The sequence below is a fragment of the Ammospiza caudacuta genome, chromosome 2 (genome assembly GCF_027887145.1).
Source record: "Ammospiza caudacuta isolate bAmmCau1 chromosome 2, bAmmCau1.pri, whole genome shotgun sequence".
NCBI lineage: Eukaryota > Metazoa > Chordata > Aves > Passeriformes > Passerellidae > Ammospiza > Ammospiza caudacuta.
The window spans coordinates 93,126,405-93,150,096 of record NC_080594.1 but is presented as its reverse complement, the minus strand read 5'-3'; the positions used below and the strand labels follow the sequence as shown (position 1 = coordinate 93,150,096).

The 23,692-nt window shown below is 40.2% G+C and overlaps 1 protein-coding gene across 1 annotated transcript in view; it reads right to left on the bottom strand.

Annotated features, from left to right (window-relative positions):
* Positions 1-7,638, bottom strand: part of LOC131572312 (pinopsin-like) — a 69,751-nt gene extending 62,113 nt beyond the window's left edge. Inside the window, exon 1 of the mRNA XM_058825439.1 lies at positions 7,287-7,638. Within this exon, the coding sequence (XP_058681422.1) occupies positions 7,287-7,638 (352 nt within the window). The remainder of the gene's footprint in view (positions 1-7,286) is intronic.
* Between the last annotated feature and the right edge of the window lie 16,054 nt (positions 7,639-23,692).

Below are 23,692 nucleotides of genomic sequence, written 5' to 3'. Positions count from 1 at the left end.
CTGTTGTCTAGCCTTCACTGTTATTATTTCTGCATGTTTTTTGCTGTTTTCTTTTGTACGGGCATTAGGAAAACGGACTCTAATTCTTGATCACACAACAGAACATGTCAGAAAACATTAAGGATAGCAGCTGAGGGAAAAAATGTTTCCATCTACACGTGGCTGCTGGTGCAAACTGAGGGTACCTGAGGATGTTTTCAGAGCATTCTCCAGCTCCTGTTTGAGCCATTGCTTGAATTTCTGCAGTGGTGAAAGATGAGAGAGGGGAAGAGGAGGGAAGTCTGGGGGTTTTTAACCACAGGATCTTAATGCTGTTAGCATCAACAATTACAGTCTGCAACACCTAGTAAGTGAGTATATTGAATGACACTGTCCTGCTTTCCAGCTAAGGTAGAGTTAATTTCTTCTCAGTAGCTCTCACAGTACTATGTTTTCTATTCAGAATGAGAATGGTGTTGATAACACACCGATATTTTGGGGGTTTTTGCTAAATCATGTTTATCCTAGGTTTTTTTTCCTTGTCTCATGGTGTGCCAGTGAGGAGGTGCACAAATGAAACTGTGAGGGAGCATAGCTGGAACAGGTGACCAAACCAAAGGGATATTTCAGACCACAGAACAACATGCCCAATATATTAAGCTGAGAGGATTTATCCAGAAAGGCAGCTGGTAAGGGTCTGACATTGATCAGCAGGTGGTGAGAAACTGCACTGTGCACCAATTTTTTCCCCTCTTATATTGTCATAGCTGTTATTGTTTACCATTATTATTATTTATCTTCAATTATTAAACTGTTCTTATGTCAACAAAATTTTTTGGTTTGATTCTCCTCCCCATTTCCCAGGGAGAAGAGAGGAGAGCTTGAGCAAGGGGCTGCACAGTGCTTCACCTCCAGCCCAGCACACATCTTGGGTGATACTCTGCTGTAACCAAGGCAAAATCTTCTCTTATCTCAAGAAGGTGTTAAAGTGCCTTCCAGAGTGAAGTCTCTGATTTCAGGAATAACACTCAAAGTAGGACATTAGGTCTTCCCTTTTCACTTTCTTTTTCAAGGCATGATTCCTTCTTTATCATGTTGTCCAAAAGTTTTGCCCGTCTCCCTGCTTTAAGAATATAAATTGAATGCAGAACTCCAGTACTCACGCTCTACAAATTACCTGCAGAAAGGGCTGACAGCATTTTCCCTACATTATGAATTTGAGATTGTAAAATTGGTAAGAGGACTAGGACAACTCTTCATGGAAACACATCAAACATCTTAACAATGCTCATTCTAGCACAATTATTCTAGGCAATTTCAACTCTGTACAGTGTTTAATGCATATAGGAAACAGAAATTCCTGAAAACATCCTGGAAGAGGATACTGAAGTGGGGAGGGAACTATAAGCAAAAGTAGGAAAATTAGAAAAAGAAAAAAGAAGTAATAAACACCCCATTTTTGAGGATCATCTCATGACTTCAGAGAGGTACAGAGCAGGTATCCACCCCTGAGCTTGGGTTCCTTTCATAGTCCATGGAGATAATGGGTGCATGGAGGACACATATCTCCCTGAAGAGAACATCTCAAATGTATTGAACAGTGTGCATGCTGGCAGTACAGATCTGGTTTTCTATTGCTTATAAAAAAGCCTTGGGGATTGGAAAATGTCTGGTTTTAGTCAGACGATTCCCATCTGTCTCTAAGCGGTTGAGCATTTCATTTTTTCCAAGTAAGTATGGCCCTGAGAAGTGTATTTAATAATATACACTTTCCTCATTGATTAGTTATTTAAATAAAAAGTATAGCAGGCTAACTTTGGTTTCTCTAAAGAGGAGATGCCGAAAGAGGAATTCAGATTACATATCTTCCTAATAACTACTTTTGTATTTTTGTTTACTATAAAAATCTAATACATATCAAGTGCTGGAAATTACATAGAAAAATTCAGGATAAATTGTCAACTGTTACACTGTATTAAAATAACTAAATCCCTCTAGGTCATGACAGCATTTCTCCTTTTTTTTTTTTTTTTTAGCTAAAGAGACCGTAAACACTTTACACTTTTGACTCATTCCCATGAGTCAGGCACTGGTTTTCTCCTCTCTCTGTTTGAACCCGCAGATTATTTCTGATACTGACCAACTACTGAGGAAAGCTTGCATGGGTCACAATGACTGCAGGCATAACAGTCTGTGCACTTCAAACAGAGAATGTTTTAAGGATCTGTTGCAGAACTGTTTTCCTAAGCAATACTGATTAGCTGTGTTTGCTACCAGCTTTATGTATAGAAGTATCACCTTTAATGCCATCCCAAGCCCACCGGGAAAGGAGCAATCAATGATGAGTGGGCAGGTAAGGAGCTGCTAAGAGTGGTTTTTCACTGGGAGATGAGTACTTGCTGCATCAAAGTTCAAAAACCATCAGATGAGCTCTTGCAGGATCAAGCCAAGTGAGATGGTGTCTTTTATGTGGAAAAAACCATATCTTTTCACAGAAGAGTTGTTTATTACATCTGAGATCTCAGCTGCATCCCATAAACAGAGAGTTTCCAGTATGTCAGAAGTTTATGCTCTAAATGAAACTACCTTAGTTTAATGCAGTGAGTCTAAGACACAGCATATAAAACCAAGGTAAAATACTAAGAAGAAAAATTATTTGTTTATGATCACGAGGCAGCTGAACTTTAAAGCAAAACCATGAGCAGGCCCATTTCTCATTCATTGTGCTCTCTGTCAGTTTACAAGGGAATAAATCAATAATAGCTTTAATATGACTGAAAAGATTATCTACCCACTGAGTTGAGTACAGGGTTTCTAAAAAGGCTGAAGTCCTCATTTAGGTATGACCTTGAATTCTCAATGGACATTAGGACACATCTACATGCCTTAGTTCAAACAGGACTGCAGCCCTCTGCTGCACCCAGGACTGACAGGACGCTGTGTGGGAAGACACAGACACCAAGTCACACAGCTTTTGCATGACACAGGCATCTCTGGCTCCTCTAGAATGGTCATGTTCTTTTACACAACACTAATCAGAATTCATTTTTTACAATGAAATATTGGAAACAACTTCTTGGCCAAGCTGCCACGTATTTTAAGCACCATTATGGTTAAGAAAGAGAAAAATAACCAGCTGAAAACAACAGCTGAGTTCAACAGGCACAAAAATTTCCCTGCTAGTAATGTGCCTTGGAACTTTTCCAGCATTAGAATCTAGTGTTGGATTTCTGTAGCCAGAGACAGCTTTGTCTTTCTCATGTGTATCAATCTACTTAATATTTAATCCTAATATGACATGGCATAGAGTAGTGGTTCTAAAAATGAACTCCAGGAGTTCAAATTGTCAAATTCTGCCTGTCCTACATGTTTGGGAAGTTTACATTAGTCCAAGTATCTTGAGAAAAGAAAATTTTTTTTTGAAAGTTTGCATCTGTCCAGAGACTTGAAATGTTTAATAAGGCACTGTGCAGATATTACATGTGAGATGGTCAAAACTGCAAGACAAACCTAATCTTAGGATGGCATGTCACTTCCTGTGTATGTGGTCTCTATGGGAGTGCCTTAAAAATATACATTTTTCCTAAATTAAAATCTAATGCTTAGTAATTTCATGATATATTTAACCATCCTTTTTTTCACCTTGCCTGCAAAGTTTACTGAGAGTTCAGCTGTGAAAATAGATCCTGTCCCTGTGTCACTTTCCGTGTTTGCTTAAATGTATAACCACGAGCCTGTCGAACCATGATGAAGTGGTGTGTAATGGCAGCAAATTTTAAAAATCCATCCATTTCCCCAAGTCAGTGACATGTGCAATTTCCACTGCAGTGACCTACTTAAAAGAGCTGCAATCAAGGACGAGCACCAGGGCAAAATCATTTACTCTGGGAACAGACCATGCTGTTTCTCCTCTAGCTCCATTCCTGGTGCTTCCCCATATCAAGACCCAATAGCTTATACTTCCAAAGCAGATCTCACAGTATTTAATTTTTTCCTTAATATCCCCATTACATGCTTATTGATCAGCATCTGCACTTCCCATTGGCTTCCAAACCTTGTGCTTTCCACATATGGTTTGAAACCACAAAGCAGGTATAGGGATAGCAGCAAGTAATTAAACCAAAAAACTACACTTTGTCCATCATTTTCCTCCCCTGGTGGTCATTCTTGGGTCATGTTTTTTCAGTGCCTGGGATAGAAAATGGATTGCCTGGTAAACAGCTTACTCAATTTCCCACTAGGTGATATCAACGTACATGGCACTGTCAATACCGCTGGGAGAGGAATCAGAAGTGTTCTCCAGATCACCTCCCAGGCATGTGATTTTTTAAAAAGTGATCTCTCACCTGGTGTTCACATTTGAAACAAATCCCAGCTTTCTACTTTCACTCCCTCAGGTTTCATCCAAGCCACAGACCTGAAGGATAACACCTTCACTCTCCATGTGATTTAAAACACAAAGGAGGCTTTCACCTTATCATAAAACAAGTGGGAGGGGTGGGAAATGACCTTAAAATTACAGTCCTGCTAGAAGATTTGCAAGAATGAAGTGCATTTATAAATATTTTAACAATTTGAATCTGGCTTATGTGTGTCTTAGAGATCATGAAATAATCACCAAGTCATGAAGATTAGTTGCCTGCTTAAAGTTTCTTCGTGATTTAGAAAAATACTGCAGTTAGAAAAAGAAACAAAAAAAAAAAAAAAAACAACAGTGCATATCTTCATTATCTTCATTTAGTACAAGAAAGTGCAATTCTAGCGGGGCCACTGAACTTAGAGCATCACAGAACCATCAAGCTTGTAAGGGATCTTCAAGATTATCTAGTCCAACCAGCAACCCAGCACCACCATCATTACCCCAAAACCATATCCCTAAACACTTAACATCATTAACACTTAACATCATTAACAGTATGTTCCTACACTGTTATTTGTCCTAGAAGGATCATCTACCCCATTACAAAAATAACCCCAAACAGATAAGAATGTTGAAGCATTTCCTCTTACCAGCCTTGATGCTGAACTTCCGTTCATCTTAATTACCTTTCCTATTACACATCTCTTTTCTGAATCTTAGTGCCCTTTCTCTTATCTTTGGTGGGCCAAAATCAGACATGAGGTTCCATCAAGGATGGAAAGCTAATTTTTTAGCTAATAAATGTATGAGATTTTTTTAGGAACAGCTAAAGAATGAATAATTATATTTATCAGAAAATAAAATTTGTTTGTAAGGACACATAAATATTAGGCAATCTTCTACTGGTATTTGCTTTTACTCATGCTATATCCTAATCAATATTGTTTATTTATAACTCTGCAAGCAAACTTTTTCATTATGCCCTTTATACACTCTAATGAAAGAACACATATGAGTGTTGCAAGACTTTCACATGAACTATGCACAGTTTAATAACTTCCTGCATTTAGGTAGTTATTAAATATCAGCTTCCCAGGATACCCCATTGACAGTACCAACATCACTCAGAGGAGCTGAGGTCACTTTTGTCATTCTGGGTTTTGCTGTTTTGTTTGCTTGTGTGTTCCTTGATGATCTAATCAATTTTAAGAATCACAGCAGAAACTATCACATGAAAACAGGTATCACAATAGCACAGAAATCTGCACTCCTGCCATGCGTCCAATTCATGTAGATCTGACTTTGAAGAATTGTTCCACAAACAGAACACCCTGGCAGAAACTAACCCATTTGCAGGTTTAATTCCACGGTCAGTGAAATGGTAACTCACATGTATTCAGACAGAAGCCAGCAGGCTCAAAAGGGCACCTTTGACATACCTTTTTTTCTAAGCCCTTGAACACCTACCTCTTTTTAGCCCTCTCTTCAAATATTATTCCTCCCTCCCATTAGTAAATAATAATAAGAAAGCTCAAAGTATGGAGAAAAGAAACAGTCCTGGCTTCTTTCTGTCTGAGAAAACTACTTACAGAAATACTGGAATATATAAAACACACAAAAATGGAAATGAAACCTGGAAGGAGACATGTCATTCTGCTCAGCACAGACCAAACTGAAAACAACCTACCAAAACAAGGTACTCTTGACCATAAAGTCTATTTTTGGATGGCCAAAGTACTCATATGTTACAAGCATTCTTAACTCCTGAGACTTCACTTTGTGCAAAGCAGCAGTTTCCCAGAGGAAGCTGACAGGATGAGTCAATGGTCATGAGTGGAGCACACATATGAGGAAAGGACAGGTACCAGAGACACACCATTGGAAGTAGCAAAGAGTTTATAATTCAGGTTGAGAACATGTGTTTGCATTCAGCACCTGATTTCACATCAATAGCTGTTGGGAGCACTTCTTGGGTCAAGGGGCCTACACAAGACATGCTGCCATCCAGGGTTGGAGAAGAGCCAGGAATGCCTTTGTCCTGTCCTTGTGGCCTGGAGGCGCCAAAGCAAGGATGAAGAGCAAGAGGGAGCTGTGCCAAGTCCCCTGGTCTGGGTTAGATAAGGATCACACCTAGACATGCACCCACAGGCCAGTTCATGCTTTAGTGGATCTTTTTATGAATGTAGGAATAAATGAAGAAAGGGTCATTGCTTGGTGATGCCACAGGCCTCATCCTTGGAGGGATGAAGGCTGCCCTCTGACTGTTCATTGTCCTTTATCTTCTTTTAATTAAAAAAATCCAGTTACAACACTTGCATCTAGCAGTGCAAAAGATAGTGGCAAAAATATTTTGTCTGGACAGGAGAAAAACACTGAATACTTTTCCCATCACTTCTGGCAAATCTATTCCTGCAACTTAATTTTCTACTAAAGCTGCAAGCCAAATATTTTGCTTTGCAAAACAGAAATCATCTGATAAGAACTCACTATCTGGGACATGAGTAATTCATATTATAGATTGAGAGATAATTAAACATGGTAAATATAGTACTTTCAGGAGACTTTGCTCATAACAGAAACCACACTGAGGGACCTGCAGTTCAGCAATGGCACAGATTTTCTTGAAAAAGAGGGAAGTATTATATATGTTCATACACTTAAACTCTCTCCAGTGGCTTGCTTTTTTTTAGATTCCATTTTTAGCTCTTAAGAAATAAGTAATTTTGAAGAATGAAATATGTTAGGAAATATTTATTAGACCTAAGCTACTCTTTCATAAAGTCTTTTTCTAAAATGTTTTAAACTGTGCAGATCACTTGTGCTTGACCATAACAAGGCAACAAGACGATCCTTCTGTTCACCACAGAAGAGCATTTAGCTCCCTAATCATGTTGCTTAGTGCATCAGTGCTAAAAAGAATAGCAAAGAATCATCATTGAACTCTTACCAAAGCAGGAATTGACAAAGCCATACCACCTACAAGCATGGTCCCCTCCGATCCATTTGCCACGGATGTTGGATGCAAAACTGAGGGTAGTGCCCGAGATGCACACTAACATGTCACTGACACTGATGTTCAGGAGAAGCATGTTGACTGGGTTACGCAGGGTTTTAAACTTGCAGAAGAGGATGAGGACAATCAAGTTATTCAAGAAACCAAAAAACAAGATTAATCCAAGAAAAACAGCCACTACTGTGTGCCCACTTCGTGAGAGTCCAGCCCTTGGCTCAAGAGGATGTGCAGGTGCACCAAAGCTCAGGTTATACATCCAAGTGTGGTTCATTTCGGACTCTGTCATGGATCAGTGAGGGCAGAGATGCTGGGTGCCCTTTGCTGAAGCAGTTTCCCAGAAGTCATTCCATCACAGATTAAATCCTCTCAGGAGCCTTGTCATCTTCGCTCAGATGAGGCATCTCTTAGATGGTTATGCAGGTGTGAAACACTGTATTACAGCACAGGACTATTTTCCTGCACTGTGTCTTTCCAGGGCTCTGCTCTGCAGTAACTTCACAGCAAGAGAACCAAGTGAAAAATCACCTCAAATTCATCTTTCTTGCCTAAACCTAGGATAATAGTAGGTGATCTTATTTAATGTTCAAAATGGAAGATATCTTAAAAAGATGCTTCAGCATGGTCTCCTCCTTCAGAGCAAAGGACAGCCCTATCAAAGGCAGCTACCCTCCTTTCCTCTGACAATGGGTGTCCTTCTGAAAACACAGAAAAAACAAATAGTTAAAACCAAACAACTTTTTCCACACAAAAACCAAAAAATAAATGCATCATTTATTAACAGCTCCTCCTGTTTTGAACTGTAACAAATATCTCTCATTTTCAGTTTTTACTCTGATTTTTAACAGAAACTTCAGTTTGTTTACATTTCCTTGGATGTTTTAAGCAATTTTTCCCTAGCTCACACTTTAGCATGGAGAAGGTTGTTTGCACCTTCCTAGCAAAGTTCCTCATGTGAGAAAATGCATGCTGAAACTTATCTTTTGCATCAGCTTCCCAGAGGAAGAACTCTATCTTCCTTCACATTAAGTCAATCTACACCAAATGAAGTTTCATTCTTGGCTTGACCTTAATTAAAATGATGACACATTTAGGAGGAGAAGGTATTTCTTTACCCAGAAAGAAAAATATCAAATGCAGTCCCTCAAGCTCTCATGTGCACGCAAAGGTTTGCAGATCTGTGATAACAATATTTCTCCTCCCACATTTACCAGTAAACAGATGTCTTCCTTTATTATTTACAAAACAGCCAGACACACATCTCTCCTATCACAGGCATAAATTTTATCCACATGGAGTGAACACATTGCTTGTATGCTTTGTGAAACAATAGTGTTTAGTGTGGATTCACAATTACATTACCTACCTTCTCTGTGGTTGCACGCAGATCCTGCACAGAATTTTCCATTGCTGGACTAAAAAAATTTGAAAGCTTCTCTTTCATGTGTCATGATTGCACACATGTTAAAATGGAGCATCTCCTATATTACTCCTAACTGTTGTTTCCTGGAAATTGTGTTGTAGAAAAATATGTATTTAGCAACTGGAAAATTGCGAGTTCAGTTTACTGAAGAGTCAGAGGTTGCTTGCTTTTTTCTTTTATATCTTGGTGTCATGATAAGAATTTAGAATAAGTATTTTGTCTTTTTATTTCTCTACTTTCACAAATTCACTGTGCTAAATGTTACAGTGATTTTAAAGTCTAACATATACAAATTGTCTTAAGGATTTTTTCTTGTGAGTAAATTATGTACACTTCACAGATCTTCTACTGTTTGGTCATTGAGAATCTGAAACACTGATGCTTTCTGATTTTTGCCTCCCCTACTTTAGGAGGTACTTGATAATTTATGTTGGAAAGGGTCCCAGGTAGCATATCTAAGAGAAAGAACTTTTTAAGTCCTCTTCCTTCAATTTTGAAAAAAAAAAAATCGCCTACCCAATTCTGGTTGCAGGTAATAGAAGGAAACTAACTGGGCCTAACCATCAATATACCCAAAATTGTATATAGCGTTTAAAAGAATAGAGTAAAAATTTAGTGGAACAAAAACCAAATCTTAAAAATACTCTTCTGAGCATTTCTCACATGCAAACAGGCTGAGATAGTTGGGACTGTTCAGCCTGGAGAAAGCTCTGGAGAGACCTTGTTGCAGCCTTTCGGTACTTAAAGAGGACTTTAGAAAAATGGGGAGAAACTTCTTGGCAGATCCTGTAGCAAAGGGGTAAGGGTTTAAAACTGGTTAATTTAGGGTCAATAATGAACAAGTTTTTTTGACAAGGTGAGGTGAAACACTGGAACAGGTTGCGCAGAGAAATGCTAGATGCTCATCCCTGGAAGTGTTGAAGGTGAGGTTGGACAGGGCTCTGAACAACCTGATTGACTTGAAGATGTCCTTGCTTATTGTAGGAGGGTTATACTAGATGACCTTTAAATGTCTGTTCCAACACAAATTACCCCATGATTAAAAATTCAGCTCAAAATATAAATAATAAATAGGTCTATTATACAGTCATCCTGCATTCTTAAAAACATATCAAGAGTTCATATTTTTAGTGCTTACAAAAGGACATTTACTCTAGGATGGGACTCAGCTGATTACAATTTAGCAGTGTGACACCAGGTGTGCAGGTCCAGCCCAGTGTCCAGGTCATTTCCCCACTGGCCACCACTCACACAGCTTCAGCTGGCCAAGTTCTGCCCTGGTGTGTTGGGAAATTATATTCTAATGCACAGGCAAGATGAGCAGGTCCTGAAAGTTCAGTGTAAGACACATTTAAAAACAATATTACTTCATATCAAAAGATGACAAACATGATGCACAAAGATGAGCTTCAAAAAGTTTTGGGTCAATTAAAGAGACAAAGGTCTGCAGAGGAAGACATCTGAAGATCTGGGCTATGTATGAGTAAGTCTCTTTTTAGGAGCTCATGTATAAAGTGCTACGTTTTTTACACTTATGGATGAGGTAAAAACTAAATTCAGATTTCAAAAAAGCTTCTAATCTCCCATAACTAATCCCTTGAAGAATGGGTCCAAGTTTACTTAATGTTAGCATTTAACTGAAAAATACACATTATTGTTGAAAAACACTTGTAGATGAGCTTTGTGCTCAAAGCTTTTGTGTTCATTTGATTTTCTTTTTTTTTTTTCTCCTCCAGAGAGATAGCTTGGTTTAATAGAGGTTACTCTGGAACTCCATAAACTCTGTCTTACAGGTGACACTCTGCATTCCCTAGGGCTCCATGACCTAGGACAGCCTGAACCCTCCCAGTTCTTAGCAGGAAGCTAGGAGCTTGCAGAATTGCCAATTCTGCTTCTCAAAAAATGTTTAAAAATCCCAAAACAATAAAACCTACAATACCATCCAAGGCAAGCAAATGAGCATCCAGTTTGTCTCCTTGAATTTGTCAGAGTTGACAGGGAATGGAAAACATACCCAAAGTGATACAAAACATATGGCCAGGTGAAATGGGCCAAAAGTTTGTTTAATGTCACCACTGATTAAATCCTGCATCTGTTGACTGGCTCTGACAGTAAAAGTCTAAAGATACAGCAAAACAGACACCCATCACTGCTTGTATTTTCTCTGAAGTAGTCTGTTGGAAAAAAATAAGGTTTCAGAAGATGTTAGATCAGCTTCTGGGAGCACAGGCTTTAATACTGAGAATGAGAGGCTTCTTTTCACACTTGACACCATGCATTAGTTTGAGCAGTGAAGCTGGTTTGTTTCCTTTCTCACTTTTCTACCAAATAACTTATTGAACACATTAGCTTCATGGGTTTCCAGCTGGGAGATTCTTTACCATCTTCTCTTGCAACATTGTGCAACATGCCAAAGATCATGCTTAATTCACTTTAAATATTTAAAATCTGAAGAAAATGCATAAAATAAATAAAATCAAACTTCATACTACTAAAAAAACCTTATCCTTTTCCATCATATCTACATTGTACTCTTGGGGTATAAAAGAGCTATAAAAAGCCCTCTTATGTTTACATATCCATACAATCTAAATCAACTCATTGCTCACTTCATACAAAAATCAATTTTAAAACAGTTGTTTTCCTTCATTTAAGAACTTGTATTTCTAATGAAAAGTTAAATTAAAAACAAACAAACAAAAAACATCCAAACATAATATTCAAGGACAATCCCTCTACATAATATTTCAAAGTCAATCCCAGATGAAATTTTATGAAGAATCGCTTTTTTGACCTGCTAACAGAATTTTGACAGCAATAGTGTATTTTTAAGTTGACATGCATTTAACCTTGTGTTCCAGATGAGAAACTGAATTGTTTTTAACAGAAAACATCAAAAACCAGAGGTATCATCTGAAACAATTGTTTTAAAACACAGCTGAAAGATGGGGATCTTCATGGGACTTCACAACACTGAAGTCAGAATTCCCATCTGTTCTGGATTATTTTTCCATGCTCCAAGCCATGCTGCAAGATTTCAAGAGATCCAGAGAGATGTTTAGAGCTAAGCTAGAAGACTGAGAGGAGGTTCTATGGTTCAGAAGTTTGGGTATCTCCCAGCTCCCAAAACCTCCCGTCTGTGCAAGAATCTCTTGTATGCAGATCAGCAGATTTACTTTCAGCAGTTCACGTTCACGACAGAGACAGACATGGAAATGAGAACAAAGTACAGAACACATGTAGTGATGAAGCTCACACGTTTGAATGCCGTACTATTTGATCAAGGGGAAAATCTAAGTGTGGCAAACCCATGCTTTTGAAAAAAAAAAAAAAAGCTACTATCATTTAGAATATTCAAAGTTAAGGCACCCCTCTTACGTACGAAGAGGAAGTTTAGAAATGCCTGCGGTACGAGTAGATCAGACAGAGCCATTCCCGATCTGGGCTGAAGCCATCAGAGCCCGAGCCGGGACGGCGGCGGCAGCGAGGACTGAAAGCACCTCCCGAATGCCCGGGCTCACCCCCGGCTTCTAAACACCGCACCGAGCAAAAGCCTCTCCAGCCGACCTCCGCGTCCTTCACAAACTTTTTACACTTCTTTGGGAGGGGACTGGAGGGTGGCACAGTACGCTGGGAGAAGAACCCACCTGTATCTTTCATCCACAGCAACTCAGAGGCAAAACGCGCACCCAAGCGTGCGGCAAACGCGTCCCGAGCGGCGGCACCGGGAGCCCCGGTACCGGGCTGCCCTCCCGCGCGGAGCGGAGCCGCGGGGCGCTCACGCTGCGCGGGGTGGAGGCGGCGGGCTCGCCCGGCCCGCACACATCCTGCTCCTTCTCCCCTCCCGGTGGGCTGCGAGGACATCCAGCTCCGAGAGGGCGGGGGAGAGTGAGCAGATGGCTTTGCTAAGTTAAAGAATAGGAGCGAAGAGCATCTCGTCCCGTTCCCTCCCCCGGCTCCCGGCGCTGCCCCCCAAGCTCCGCCCGCGCCGGGGCGGTGCCGCAGCCCGAGCGCCCAGCACGGGGGGCACCCAGCGCCCCGCCATCCGCACCCAGCGCCCCGGGATCCGCACCCAGCGCCCCGCCATCCGCAGCCAGTGCCCTACGATCCGCACCCAGTGCCCTACGATCCGCACCCAGCGCCCCGCCATCCGCACCCAGTGTCCTACGATCCGCACCCAGCGCCCGGCACAGCGGGCACCCAGCGCCCCGTCATCCGCACCCAGCGCCCCGGGATCCGCACCCAGCGCCCGGCACAGCGGGCACCAACGCCCTGCGGTCCGCACCCAGCCCGGCTGCCCCTCCTGCGCCGGGGCTGCTCCCCCAGGGCATCCCTGGTGGTGCCGCACGGCTGCGCAGCGAGCTTGGGCTGGGCGCTCTTTTCACGCTTACTGCTGGGAAACACTTTCTTTGGTGGTGTTAAGCAAGCAGGTATAAACACCTGCTCGGCAGCGGTCAGGAATGCAGTTTAAACACGTGTCAGAATGTGGCGGGTTTGACGTGACAAAACTAAACCCAGACATATCTTAAGTGTAACTTTTCACTCATCTGCTTTGTCTGTGTTTTCCAGAAATCTTTACATTTTAAGCATTTACAGAGTGAGCAAGCACTGTGGTTGCTGTGTGCTGAAACCAATGTTTTCAGAACTATGTCTGTTTATCACAGAAATAGCATGTGGCTTGAAAAGCTGTGTAGTATTGTGTCTCCCTGTCACTACTACTGCCTACTACTATACTGCTCTTTGGGACATACTGCTCTGGTCTTTCTACAGAGAGAAAAAAATGTGCCCATGGGGAATGAATTGCTGGATAAAACTGCTCAGAGAAAAATATTCTTGAGTATGCTTTGCTTTGTTGAATGTCTCTTAGCTCTAGTTCTTGTTGAATTTCTAATGAGCCTTCTAAATTTGTAGATCACAGTTAAAGCCTGTAAAGTGAACATCGTAGTCATATCAGTCCATCTAGATTTAACCTCTTGTCTGATCACACTTGCAGCTTTTTCACCATCTCTGCCTTCAAGACAGACCAGCCAATGCACCTATTGTTATAGAAAAACAATCCAGCAAAAACAATGATGCTGTGAAGTTTACTCATATAATCTTTCCGCAGTGAAGTCTAAGCAGACCTCATAAGTTGTACTAATAACAATATTTTGTTCCACAATTCAGCCTAAGTAAAACTATTTCATAAAATAAAATAAGAATTTTATGAAGGAATAAATCAGGAAAATACTTAATACCATCATTTTCAGAAAACACACTGTATCACAATTTTGCTGATTAGAATTCTACTGTAAACTAAGAATTTCTTCTCCCAGAAAAAAAAAAAAAAAAAAGTCCAAAATATTGTGCAAATGTCACATTCAGAGATTCAGAGAGAGAGTAGGAGTGGTACCTCCTTTAGAGATGCCACCTTAAAATTAAAATTAAGAGTGTTCATTTTTTAAAATATCACTTGTAAAATGTCTACCTTTGACATTCTCCATTATGGTATCTAGTTACAAAAACAACCACAGTCACTAGTTGCATGTACTTATAATAATTTTTCAACAGCATGAAAATATGTGGTGTTAAAGTGAACTTCATTACCAGATGCAAAGTCAGGCAAAACTGCTTACTAAGAATACTATTAAAATTATTTTGGAATTCACTTACCTGCTATGAACTTGGATGAGTTTAAAAAGTGGATTGTAGCAGCAAAAAAAAACCTTGTCAATACAAAAAAATTGTCAGGCAGTTTACACTCATTGAATCTCGTTTAGTGCCACAGATTCAGAGCAGTTTGGCAGCATTACTAATCACCAGGGTGTGTCAGTGAAGAGTTGCCATGCTCTGGATGGTGTCCCTTTGGGTTGTAATTCTGATGGTGTCCCTTTGGGTTGTAATTCTGACATCCTGGTGGGGCTTCAGAAATTAGGCATGAGAATTTGATTTTAATTCCTGCTTTGGTTAAATTAAAAAAAAAATTAGCAAATTCCAGCATCTTCCATGAATTTCCTGCTTACCTCCTGCTTTCAAACAAATCTTGTGACTTTTAGTGAAGCCTCAAATATGCAGAAAAAGGGACTGCAAATTAATCAAGTGGGGAGCAGAACTGAGAACACATGCTGTTGTGTTCACCTACATCTGTACAACATGTGGGAAATTGAGATTATGTCCTGAAAGCATGTAATAGTTCTTGAACTTGATTTCTTATGTTTCTGTGGGAGCTGCTTTTAGTATCCTCATTTATAATCTCTCTAACTTTGCTCTTTTTGAAAGATCCAGTTAGTCCAGCTTAGCACTAGGGGTAACCTCTGTTCTGGAATTCTAAAAAGAAAAAAAATTTCCTGACTTTTTCCTTACTTTTACAAAAAATCATCATTACTTTTACATCAGCCATCATGGTTCCATTGGCTCCATATATGCTGCAGGGCAGTTCCTGGGCTCAGTGACATGCTGTGCATACCCAACATACTGAAGAGTGGGGTGCATTCCATGGTTTTGCCAAGTAGCTGCCATGATAACATTGGAATAATTTTGTTTTGCATGACAGTAACAAAATAAGAAGAAAACATAGGGAAAGCAAGGGAAACTACTTTTCTGCCTGTCCACAGCTGTGAGCACTAATAATTCTCAAAATAATTACAGTAATGTGATGGCATTTGAAAATGAAGCAAAACCAAAGTATCCTCAGATTTATCACAGTATCCCACAGCCTGTGCCTAGGAAATCAACTCATTGATTGCTTTTAAAAAATGGCAGCAGATGACAAATGCATTGGCCTGGATTACATATTTAGATGTTTTGGATGGCACAGATTCCACAGTTTGTGAATTTGGAGAGAGAACACTAAATGTGAGTCCAAGATTGAAATTGCTCATAATCTCCTTATTCTGCAGAAATCATATGAAGGAAGACTGAAAGCAGCCACTAAAATTTAGGATTATATATAAAAATACAATCATTCCTGTTTTAGAATTAAGATAAGAACATGTTACATCATAAAAAAAAACACTATTAAAAGATTTTGAAATGCCTTCAGAACAGTGTGGAAGAAGATAATTTTAATTCCATATAAACTAAGGAAGAATTTGTGAGTCAAAGCCAAGTTTCTTCACCTTAAAACAATTTTTAGGTTTGGTTACCCACACAGAGATATCTAATGTGTTTGAGGCATCCTTGAAAATCCCATCCAACTCTTTTCTAAGAGACAATAAGCTAGAGGAGTGTAGGTCTCCAAAATGCAGTCTAATAGAAGATATTATTTGTAATAGAGGCTAGAAGCTGTACATAAGGTTTATCTAGTTTTCCAAGTATTTTATCTGGCCTAATAAAAGATGCTAGAAATTTTGTGTAGAAACTTTGCCTTGCATGCCTTTTGTCTATCACAGCAAGAGCAATGTGACCATTCAGTGAATCAGCTCTTTCAGTTGATGTCTTATTTCTGGGAGATGATTTTCCCCAGGCTTCTGTGAGGATCTGAAATGCCTACATGAGCTTCTTTCTCATTTTTGGACCTCCTCTGAGTTTTTAGTTATTATCAGCTTGTATTTAATTTACCTAAAGATTCCAAAGAGGCATCTAATTTGTGAGACAGAGAAGTATTTTGCAGAGGCTGGATCTAGACAACAGATCCATGCTTCTCCCTCACTTCACAGTGTGTGAACAACAGTTGCGGTCATGTACCCTCCTCTTTCTCTAACCAATTTTATTGCTCTCACTTTCAGTGTGGCTGAGAGCTACCCCAAAGTCCAGGTACCACACAGCATATCTAGGCAGGACTAGAATGTTTACCTTTATGGCAGCTTTCTTTCTGAGGGTCATTGTAAATGTAAACCATCCTTCTTGTAGCTTTGCTTTGCCAACTTTTGCCACTCATCTGGTCAACAGCCAGATGAGTGTGAGTTGGCAGAGTTCCCAGCCAAGAAATCCAGCGACATCCTGGTTGGGACCAGCAATAGAGTGGCCAGCAGGACAGGGCAGGGATTGTCCCCTTGTACTCAGCACTGGTGAGGCCACACCTGGAGTTCTGTGTTGAGTTTTGGCGTCCTCACTAAACAAAGGACATTGAGGTGCTGGAGCCTGTCCAGAGAAGGGCAGTGGGGCTGGGGAAGGGTCTGGAGCACAGGTCCTGTCATGAGTGGCTGAGGAAACTGGGAGTGTTTGGCCTGGAGAAACAGAGGCTCAGGGGTGACCTTATCACTCTCTACAACCACCTGAAAGGAGGCTGGAGCCAGGTGGGGGTTGGCCTCTTCTCTCAGGCAGCCAACAACAGGACAAGAGAAAATGGTCTCAAGTTGAGCCAGGGGAGGTTTAAATTGGATGTTAGAAAAAAATTCCTTCACTGAATAGGTGAAAGGCATTGGAATAGTCTGCTCAGGGAACTGATGGAATTACCTTCCCTGAAGCATTTAAAAGGTGTGTGGATGTAGCACCTGGGAATATAGTTTAGTGGTGGATGTGGCAGTGCTGGGTTGGCAGTTGGATGTGATTATCTTAGAGGTCCTTTCCAACCTTAACAATTCTACAAATAGATGCTTAGTAGAGATTATTTTGAAGTTGCCAAAAAAGATTCTGTGCTTTTCTATTCACAATTCACGCCTAGAGTCTTCTGCCATCAGCACAGGAAAGCTCTCAGAAATCCAGACATAGTTAGAAGTTGCTCTAGAAGGCAATTGATTCCAGGTAACAGATGTATGCCTCACTTCCTTAGTGTCATGGGGGATGGATAAAAAACATAATTCTTAGCTGTAGCAAAGGGGAAACTGAGGCAGCAAAGGGAACTTGTTCAGAAAGACCTATGAAGGATCTATAGAGGAAGCTCAGTTTGCTATTAGGGCTTTACCCAACGTACCTTACATTTATGCAAGATGGAAGCAAGCTTACATTATTGTTCCCTCTGGAGATCATGTGTTTCTCTGAACAGCTGTCATCCAGAAAGAACAGGGATAACCAGAGCCAGACCAGGGATGGGAGAGCTTCACAGCCCAGTGGATAGCACAAGTTTCATCCTCCAAACCACTGCTGGCATCTCTCGTGCTTTCCCATGGAAGCCAAGAGAGGGCAGAGCATACATTGCTGACATTGGTCCTCAGAATACAGATATTCAGTGCAGATGCTGATTGAAAATAAAAACGCAGAGGAAAAAAGCTCAAAGGACTACAGAATGACAGGTCTGGCATTCCATGTTTGCACTCCTCATATTTGGATTCGTCTGGGAGAGCCCTTCCCTAGCAGAAGATTCCCAGAGGTCTCCATCCTGCCTCATTGCCTGCACATACCCTAGAAAAACATTACAGGCATTTCTCTCTCCTTCTTCCCTCTGTCAGCACCCCCATTTCCAGCACTCACACTGGAAAACAGGAGGGCCACAGCCTTGCCCAGCAGCACCTTCTGTTTCCTTCATTGCCTGGCCACAGTAAAGGTGGCTCAGAGACAAGAAGGATTTCAGAATGTTATTTTGCAGTATGCCAAATAATAAAGACTAAATATCATCAAGATTCTCTCTGATAAAATGGACTTTTGAAGGCCTGGTTATTTAAGCCAGGTTTCAGTTTGCATTGCCCAGCTGGGCCAGCACACCGTCAGGTGTGTGTCTGAGTAAGCATGTGAGTGGCAGAAACAGAGGGGAGTATTTGTGGTGCTTGCCATTGCATATTTAACTCTTGCAAACACATCTGTTCACTGTGTGCCCAGGAATTATTGCCAAACAGTATACAGCCTTCTTAACAGCCTCTACTGCATCTGCTTCTTTATGGTGATACTATAACCCAACAGTTGTTTTCATCAACCATGTCTACTTCCCAAATTCTTTTGTCAGGCCCTCTAGCACCTTGAGGAATTTTGCTTCCATCTCATCAAAGCCCAAGGGGCTCCAGAAGCCTAAGACACCAATCCAGAGCTCTTCCCCCCTGAACCATTTTCTGATCTGATTTTCCTTTGAGGAAGGGTTTTCTCCTGGCCAATAGAAAGGGAACAAAATTTGTGAGTTTCCTGATTCTTATTCAGAAGCCACTGCTTTAGATGAGGAAGGCAAAGCACTACTTTTCTCTAGCTTTGTTCTGTCTGGCCATCCTACCCTCCACCAGTGGTTGAGACAATTGGGTACCAGTCAGTTTATCATTAATTTGTTAGACAGCTGAGGCAGTTTGCTTTCTAGCATTATCTCCAGCTCAGCTGAAATCTGTTATCTCCCTACTTATGACACAAGCCAGCAGGAATATTAATGGAAAATACTGAGCAATTTGTCCGTTCAAGCTAGCAATGCACACAAATGTCAGATCTGCCACAGGGAGAAGGTAGGGCTCTGAGCTGTTTGGTATTTCTGAACATGCTCTTGCCATAGTGCTACATCTTCATTTTCTTTGCAATTGCTTAGCTGTTCCTTTGAATCAAAGATGAATTTTTTTACAGTAGATACGTTTCATACTGGATGTGAGACTTGCTTCCTTTAACTGGCAGACTGTTTTCAGCAAAAGGAAGGAGGCAGATGTAGAGTCCACCAAGATCAGATGCACAGAAGAATAGACTAAGGTGCAGAAAAGGATGAGAGGTCATCACAGAGGAGGATGAAATTGCATGTATTGAAAGACTGGCAAGAGTCTTCAATTTGTTTCACAGTATGGAGGTTATCAGGTAGCTGGAAAGTAATGTTTGTATTAGAGTGGGAAACTCAGTTGTACCCTGTGAATACTTCCTCTTCTTCCTGGGCATTCTTGGTAACAGTTTTTTGTAAGAGACACTGATTTGGGCACCAACCATCTGGGCCATGCTGGTTCTGTACAACTCTGAAATATATGATGCTATGTTTCACTGCTGAAGGCACCTGTGCTGTGCTCTTAAAGCCAGTTCCGTTATTTCTCAACACTGATAAGGTATATTTTAGAGCAGACAGCTGCCCTGTTCAATTTCAGTAGGTTTTCTCACATGTGTAGGACACTGGCTTTGTCTAAACTACAGACCCACAGACACCTTCCATGCTGTCAGGTCCAAGGGTATAAACCTTGCTTAATATCCACACAGGATCTCAGCTCACAATTCCTGCCTTCTCCTGTACCTTGGTTTGGAAGGAGAACTAAGCATAAAAATCAGCTTCTTGTCCTGGATTATCCCCTCCATATCCCTGGGCTGAACATCCAGGAGCCGCAAGCAAGCAGTGAGTGGCTGAGATATGGACATGGCATGTCAACACCATGACTGAGTAGCAATAGAGATGGTGGGATAAAGGGCACAAATGTTTCATGATCTGTCCCTTAGAATTTATCAGCAGCGGTTATTGCTTGTGCTCTGGAAATGCTAATGGTTGCATTCTTGATGATCAGTGCTGTGGTCTTTTATCATTATTTCCTTAGTAAAAGGAGATACTTAGTGTAGGGCCTTTTTCTTCCTTCTGTTTTATTACGTAAATCTCTAGTGTCCAGCTTAATTTTGTTCTGTGACAATCAAAATTTTCATTTATAAAAGCTTTTAATTATTTAAAGACGCTTCAAGCATTAAACCAGTTAAAATTTACATGAAAAGCTCAGAAAAAGAGCTTCAAAATTACTCGTTTTGTATAAGATGCTTTTTTAAAAAAAAAAGCTAAGTAAAAAGAAAGCCAAATTCTGTAAATCTTGGAAGCCTCAGAAGTTAAATGAATTTGAAGTAACTATAGGTTTTAAAATGGAACAATGCGCAACAAGCCCAACAGTGAATATACACATTTGATTTATACACACATAAAAAGACACATTTTATGTCATTCTGAGAATTTCATTAATATTTAAAAATCTGGCTAGGGACACAAAATTACCAGCTAGTAAATTTTTCTATATAAGTCGGGAGCAGAATCAATTTTTCTAAAGGGCTCTCCCATTCTTTTCTCTTTCTTAGCAATTGGTCCTGAAGGGGTAGTTTTTCCATCAACTCATTCTGCTTTCTGGAGGATGAAAATTATTTCCATCTGTTTTCAAGCAAAGCACAGTCGGTCAAAGCATAGTAACAAGATTTCCAATGGAACACAAACTGAACTCCTTATGAGCTGGTATCTCAGAGAATTTAAAAAGAATATTTTCAGCTCCATAATTGTCATTATTCTGATCACTTCCAGTTCATGTACTCCAGTCTATCCTTATGGAGAAAATAAAGGAACTTCTTATGGAAATCTTCCTCCCTTGCTTACAATTCCCTGCAGCAAAATACTTCTATGCTAGAAAAATGTGTCCTAGCTGGACCAAGATTTCATTTTTGTCAAAATTATAAGTGGAATTTGAAAATGCATATCTCATATGTCTTTTGGTTGCTTTACCAACGCCTTTTTTTTTCTCCCAAACTTTCTTTTCCTTACTCTTTCTGTGTTATCCTTCTTCAGGTAAAATCTCAAATCTTTTAAGCCTGTCATGATGGAGTGGGACTAAATCTTGACTTTCAATTTTCAGGATAAAAATTCAGTTTAGCTTAATAAAATATTTTTTTTTTCTCTGAAAGTTTAGTGATAAAAAAAGTTGGTGGAAATGGAGGACAAAGATGGTTTCAGTCTCTGAATATTTCTCTTAGAAAAAAATATATCAGATGATGTCCTACAAAATCATCAATTCCATGACATTTTCTACCACTCAGGAAAAACAATGATTGTCTTATTTCTGAATCACTTGCGTGTGAAGCTGTAGTAGGTGATAGCTTTGCAGCTGGTCTGTGAAGACATGATGAGCAGTGAAACGAATGGTCTCCTTATTTTTATTAAATTAAAAGTCAGTTTTAATTGGTCAATGCTAAGCATGCATTTTGCTCTATGAGAAATTGAGAGAGCTGCTATTTCTCTGATTCCAAAATTAGAAATATACAGTCTCCCACAATTTCATTAAATACCTATAAAACTAGCACTAGATTTCATTCTTCATGAAAAATATATCTATGCATCAAGTTCATCTTTTGACACAAATTATCTATCAGCATTTGCCCACACAGTTTACATCTATCTCTCAGATGTAGTCAAGGCATAATTTGTGCTTAATTTACAGAAAAAAAAATAATAACCATGTTACAGGCATTTCAGAGTGTTACACATTCAGAAGCAGGCATAATTTGTAAAATAAGTTTTAAGCAGGCATCATTTGTAAAATGTTTATTTGCTTTCTATTTCCCTTTAGATCTAATTGTAGAACAAGATTTTGAAGCAGATGTAATACACGCTGCCAACGGGAGCAGCCATGTTACGTAAGACAAAGGTTTCTTACGAAATTCAGTAGATTTTTTAGCAAGATGACAGCTGCTTTTTCTTGGCATTAGCAATCCCAAATCCCTAGGAGAATGCTTAGAAGACTTTATGACAATCCTGGCCAAAAGCATAATTGAATGAGATCCACATTCTGCAAAAACCAATTTGCTGAATAGTTGTCATGTTCCATGGTTAGCATTGCCGCTTTCTGAAAACGAGAACAGACATCTCTGTCAAACGTCTGCCAAGCCTGTGTCGTAACTTTAACAATAACCAGCAATCCACAGCAGAAATGGCTGGTTGAGGAAACCAGCCACCTGATCACCTGTGTGGCAAGCACCATGTGAAATGCCCAGTGTTTCCCTCCTTGTCTCCTCAGTGACCCAGTGGAAGGCCAGGATGCACATCCCGTGCACTGGGATCTGCTACAAAGTGTGATGGCAGGTTTGCTCTGATGTTTCAGGATGTGTCCTCAGACAAAAATTCCACTCCTAATCCAGAGTAATGACCCAGATTGCAAATATTAATGGGTAATCCAGCACCTGGACTGGGACTCTGAATTTTCTGAAATTCAGCTCTGCTTATATTGCTTTCTTGACTTCCGCCAGTGATGGAATTCAGCTCCTGTCACCTGATGGACTGTTGGGACTTGAGAGAGCAGGACCGTGCCAGCGGCAAGTATTACTGCTGTGCCAACCACCACAGCTTCTGCCATTCGTTTTGATTCCATGACTTGAGTGCAGCAGAGCATAAAATGTCGGTGTCTTTGGACTTTGAGCATCAAAGAGAATGGATTTCTTTGGAGTTTGGTTTAGACTCGTTCTAATAAAAGAGGAGTTTATCTCATCTTTGTGGTTATCCTAGAAACTGAGCTGTGCTAGGGGAGGAAGTGGCATTGGGCTCTGGGGCTGGAAGGAAGAACGTCTTCTCTCAGCCAGGTTTCTGCCAGGAGCATGGAAGCACAGCACAGTATCTATTCCCTCCTGGCACAGGGTGTTCTTTGGATATAGCTACTGATATGTTTGAGAGGGAACATCTCTTGCTGACTTATAGATTCAGTGATAGGGAAGGTAGACTTTAGCCTTTATGACCAAGATTAGGCTATGTTTGGTAAAAATATGAACAAGAACAATATATATCCGTGGAATAATACCTGTATAAATCTGGGCTGTGTATATTTAAAAGCAATACATTTTATAGATGAGTGTTATTCCGAGTCTGTCTCAAAATATATCAATTTACCTTACAGGATCCCTAAATGCTTTTAGGTGGCTCATCAGTGATAATTTGCCAAATCTTGATGCATTCAACCCAACCACTAGCAAACTAAATTCTACAAGATCCTCAAATGCAGGTGTATGCATGTGGAATAATCCTTAACCTAATGAGCAATGATCCTTGCAAAGCATAGGCTTTAGTTTTTCTGACAGAGTGAGTCCCTTGACAGTATTAGAATGTAAAAGGAGGGTTGAGAAATATTTATGTGCTGGGGAGGTGTTAATTGCTGCTGAGTTTACAACTGACAATTACATTTTAACAAAGTGTGGACAATTCAATTTTTTTCTATTCACTCCTTTGCAAAAGGATAAAAAATGTTCAAATAGTAGTGCTTAAATATCCCCTGGATTTATGGATTATTGAGTTCTGAAAAGATATTTTTGCTGCAGCATGCTGCAGATCTCTGAGAGAGAGAAGTAACAGTGTGCAGTAGAAAAGCCTTAACTTAACATGAAAGAAATAGATGTT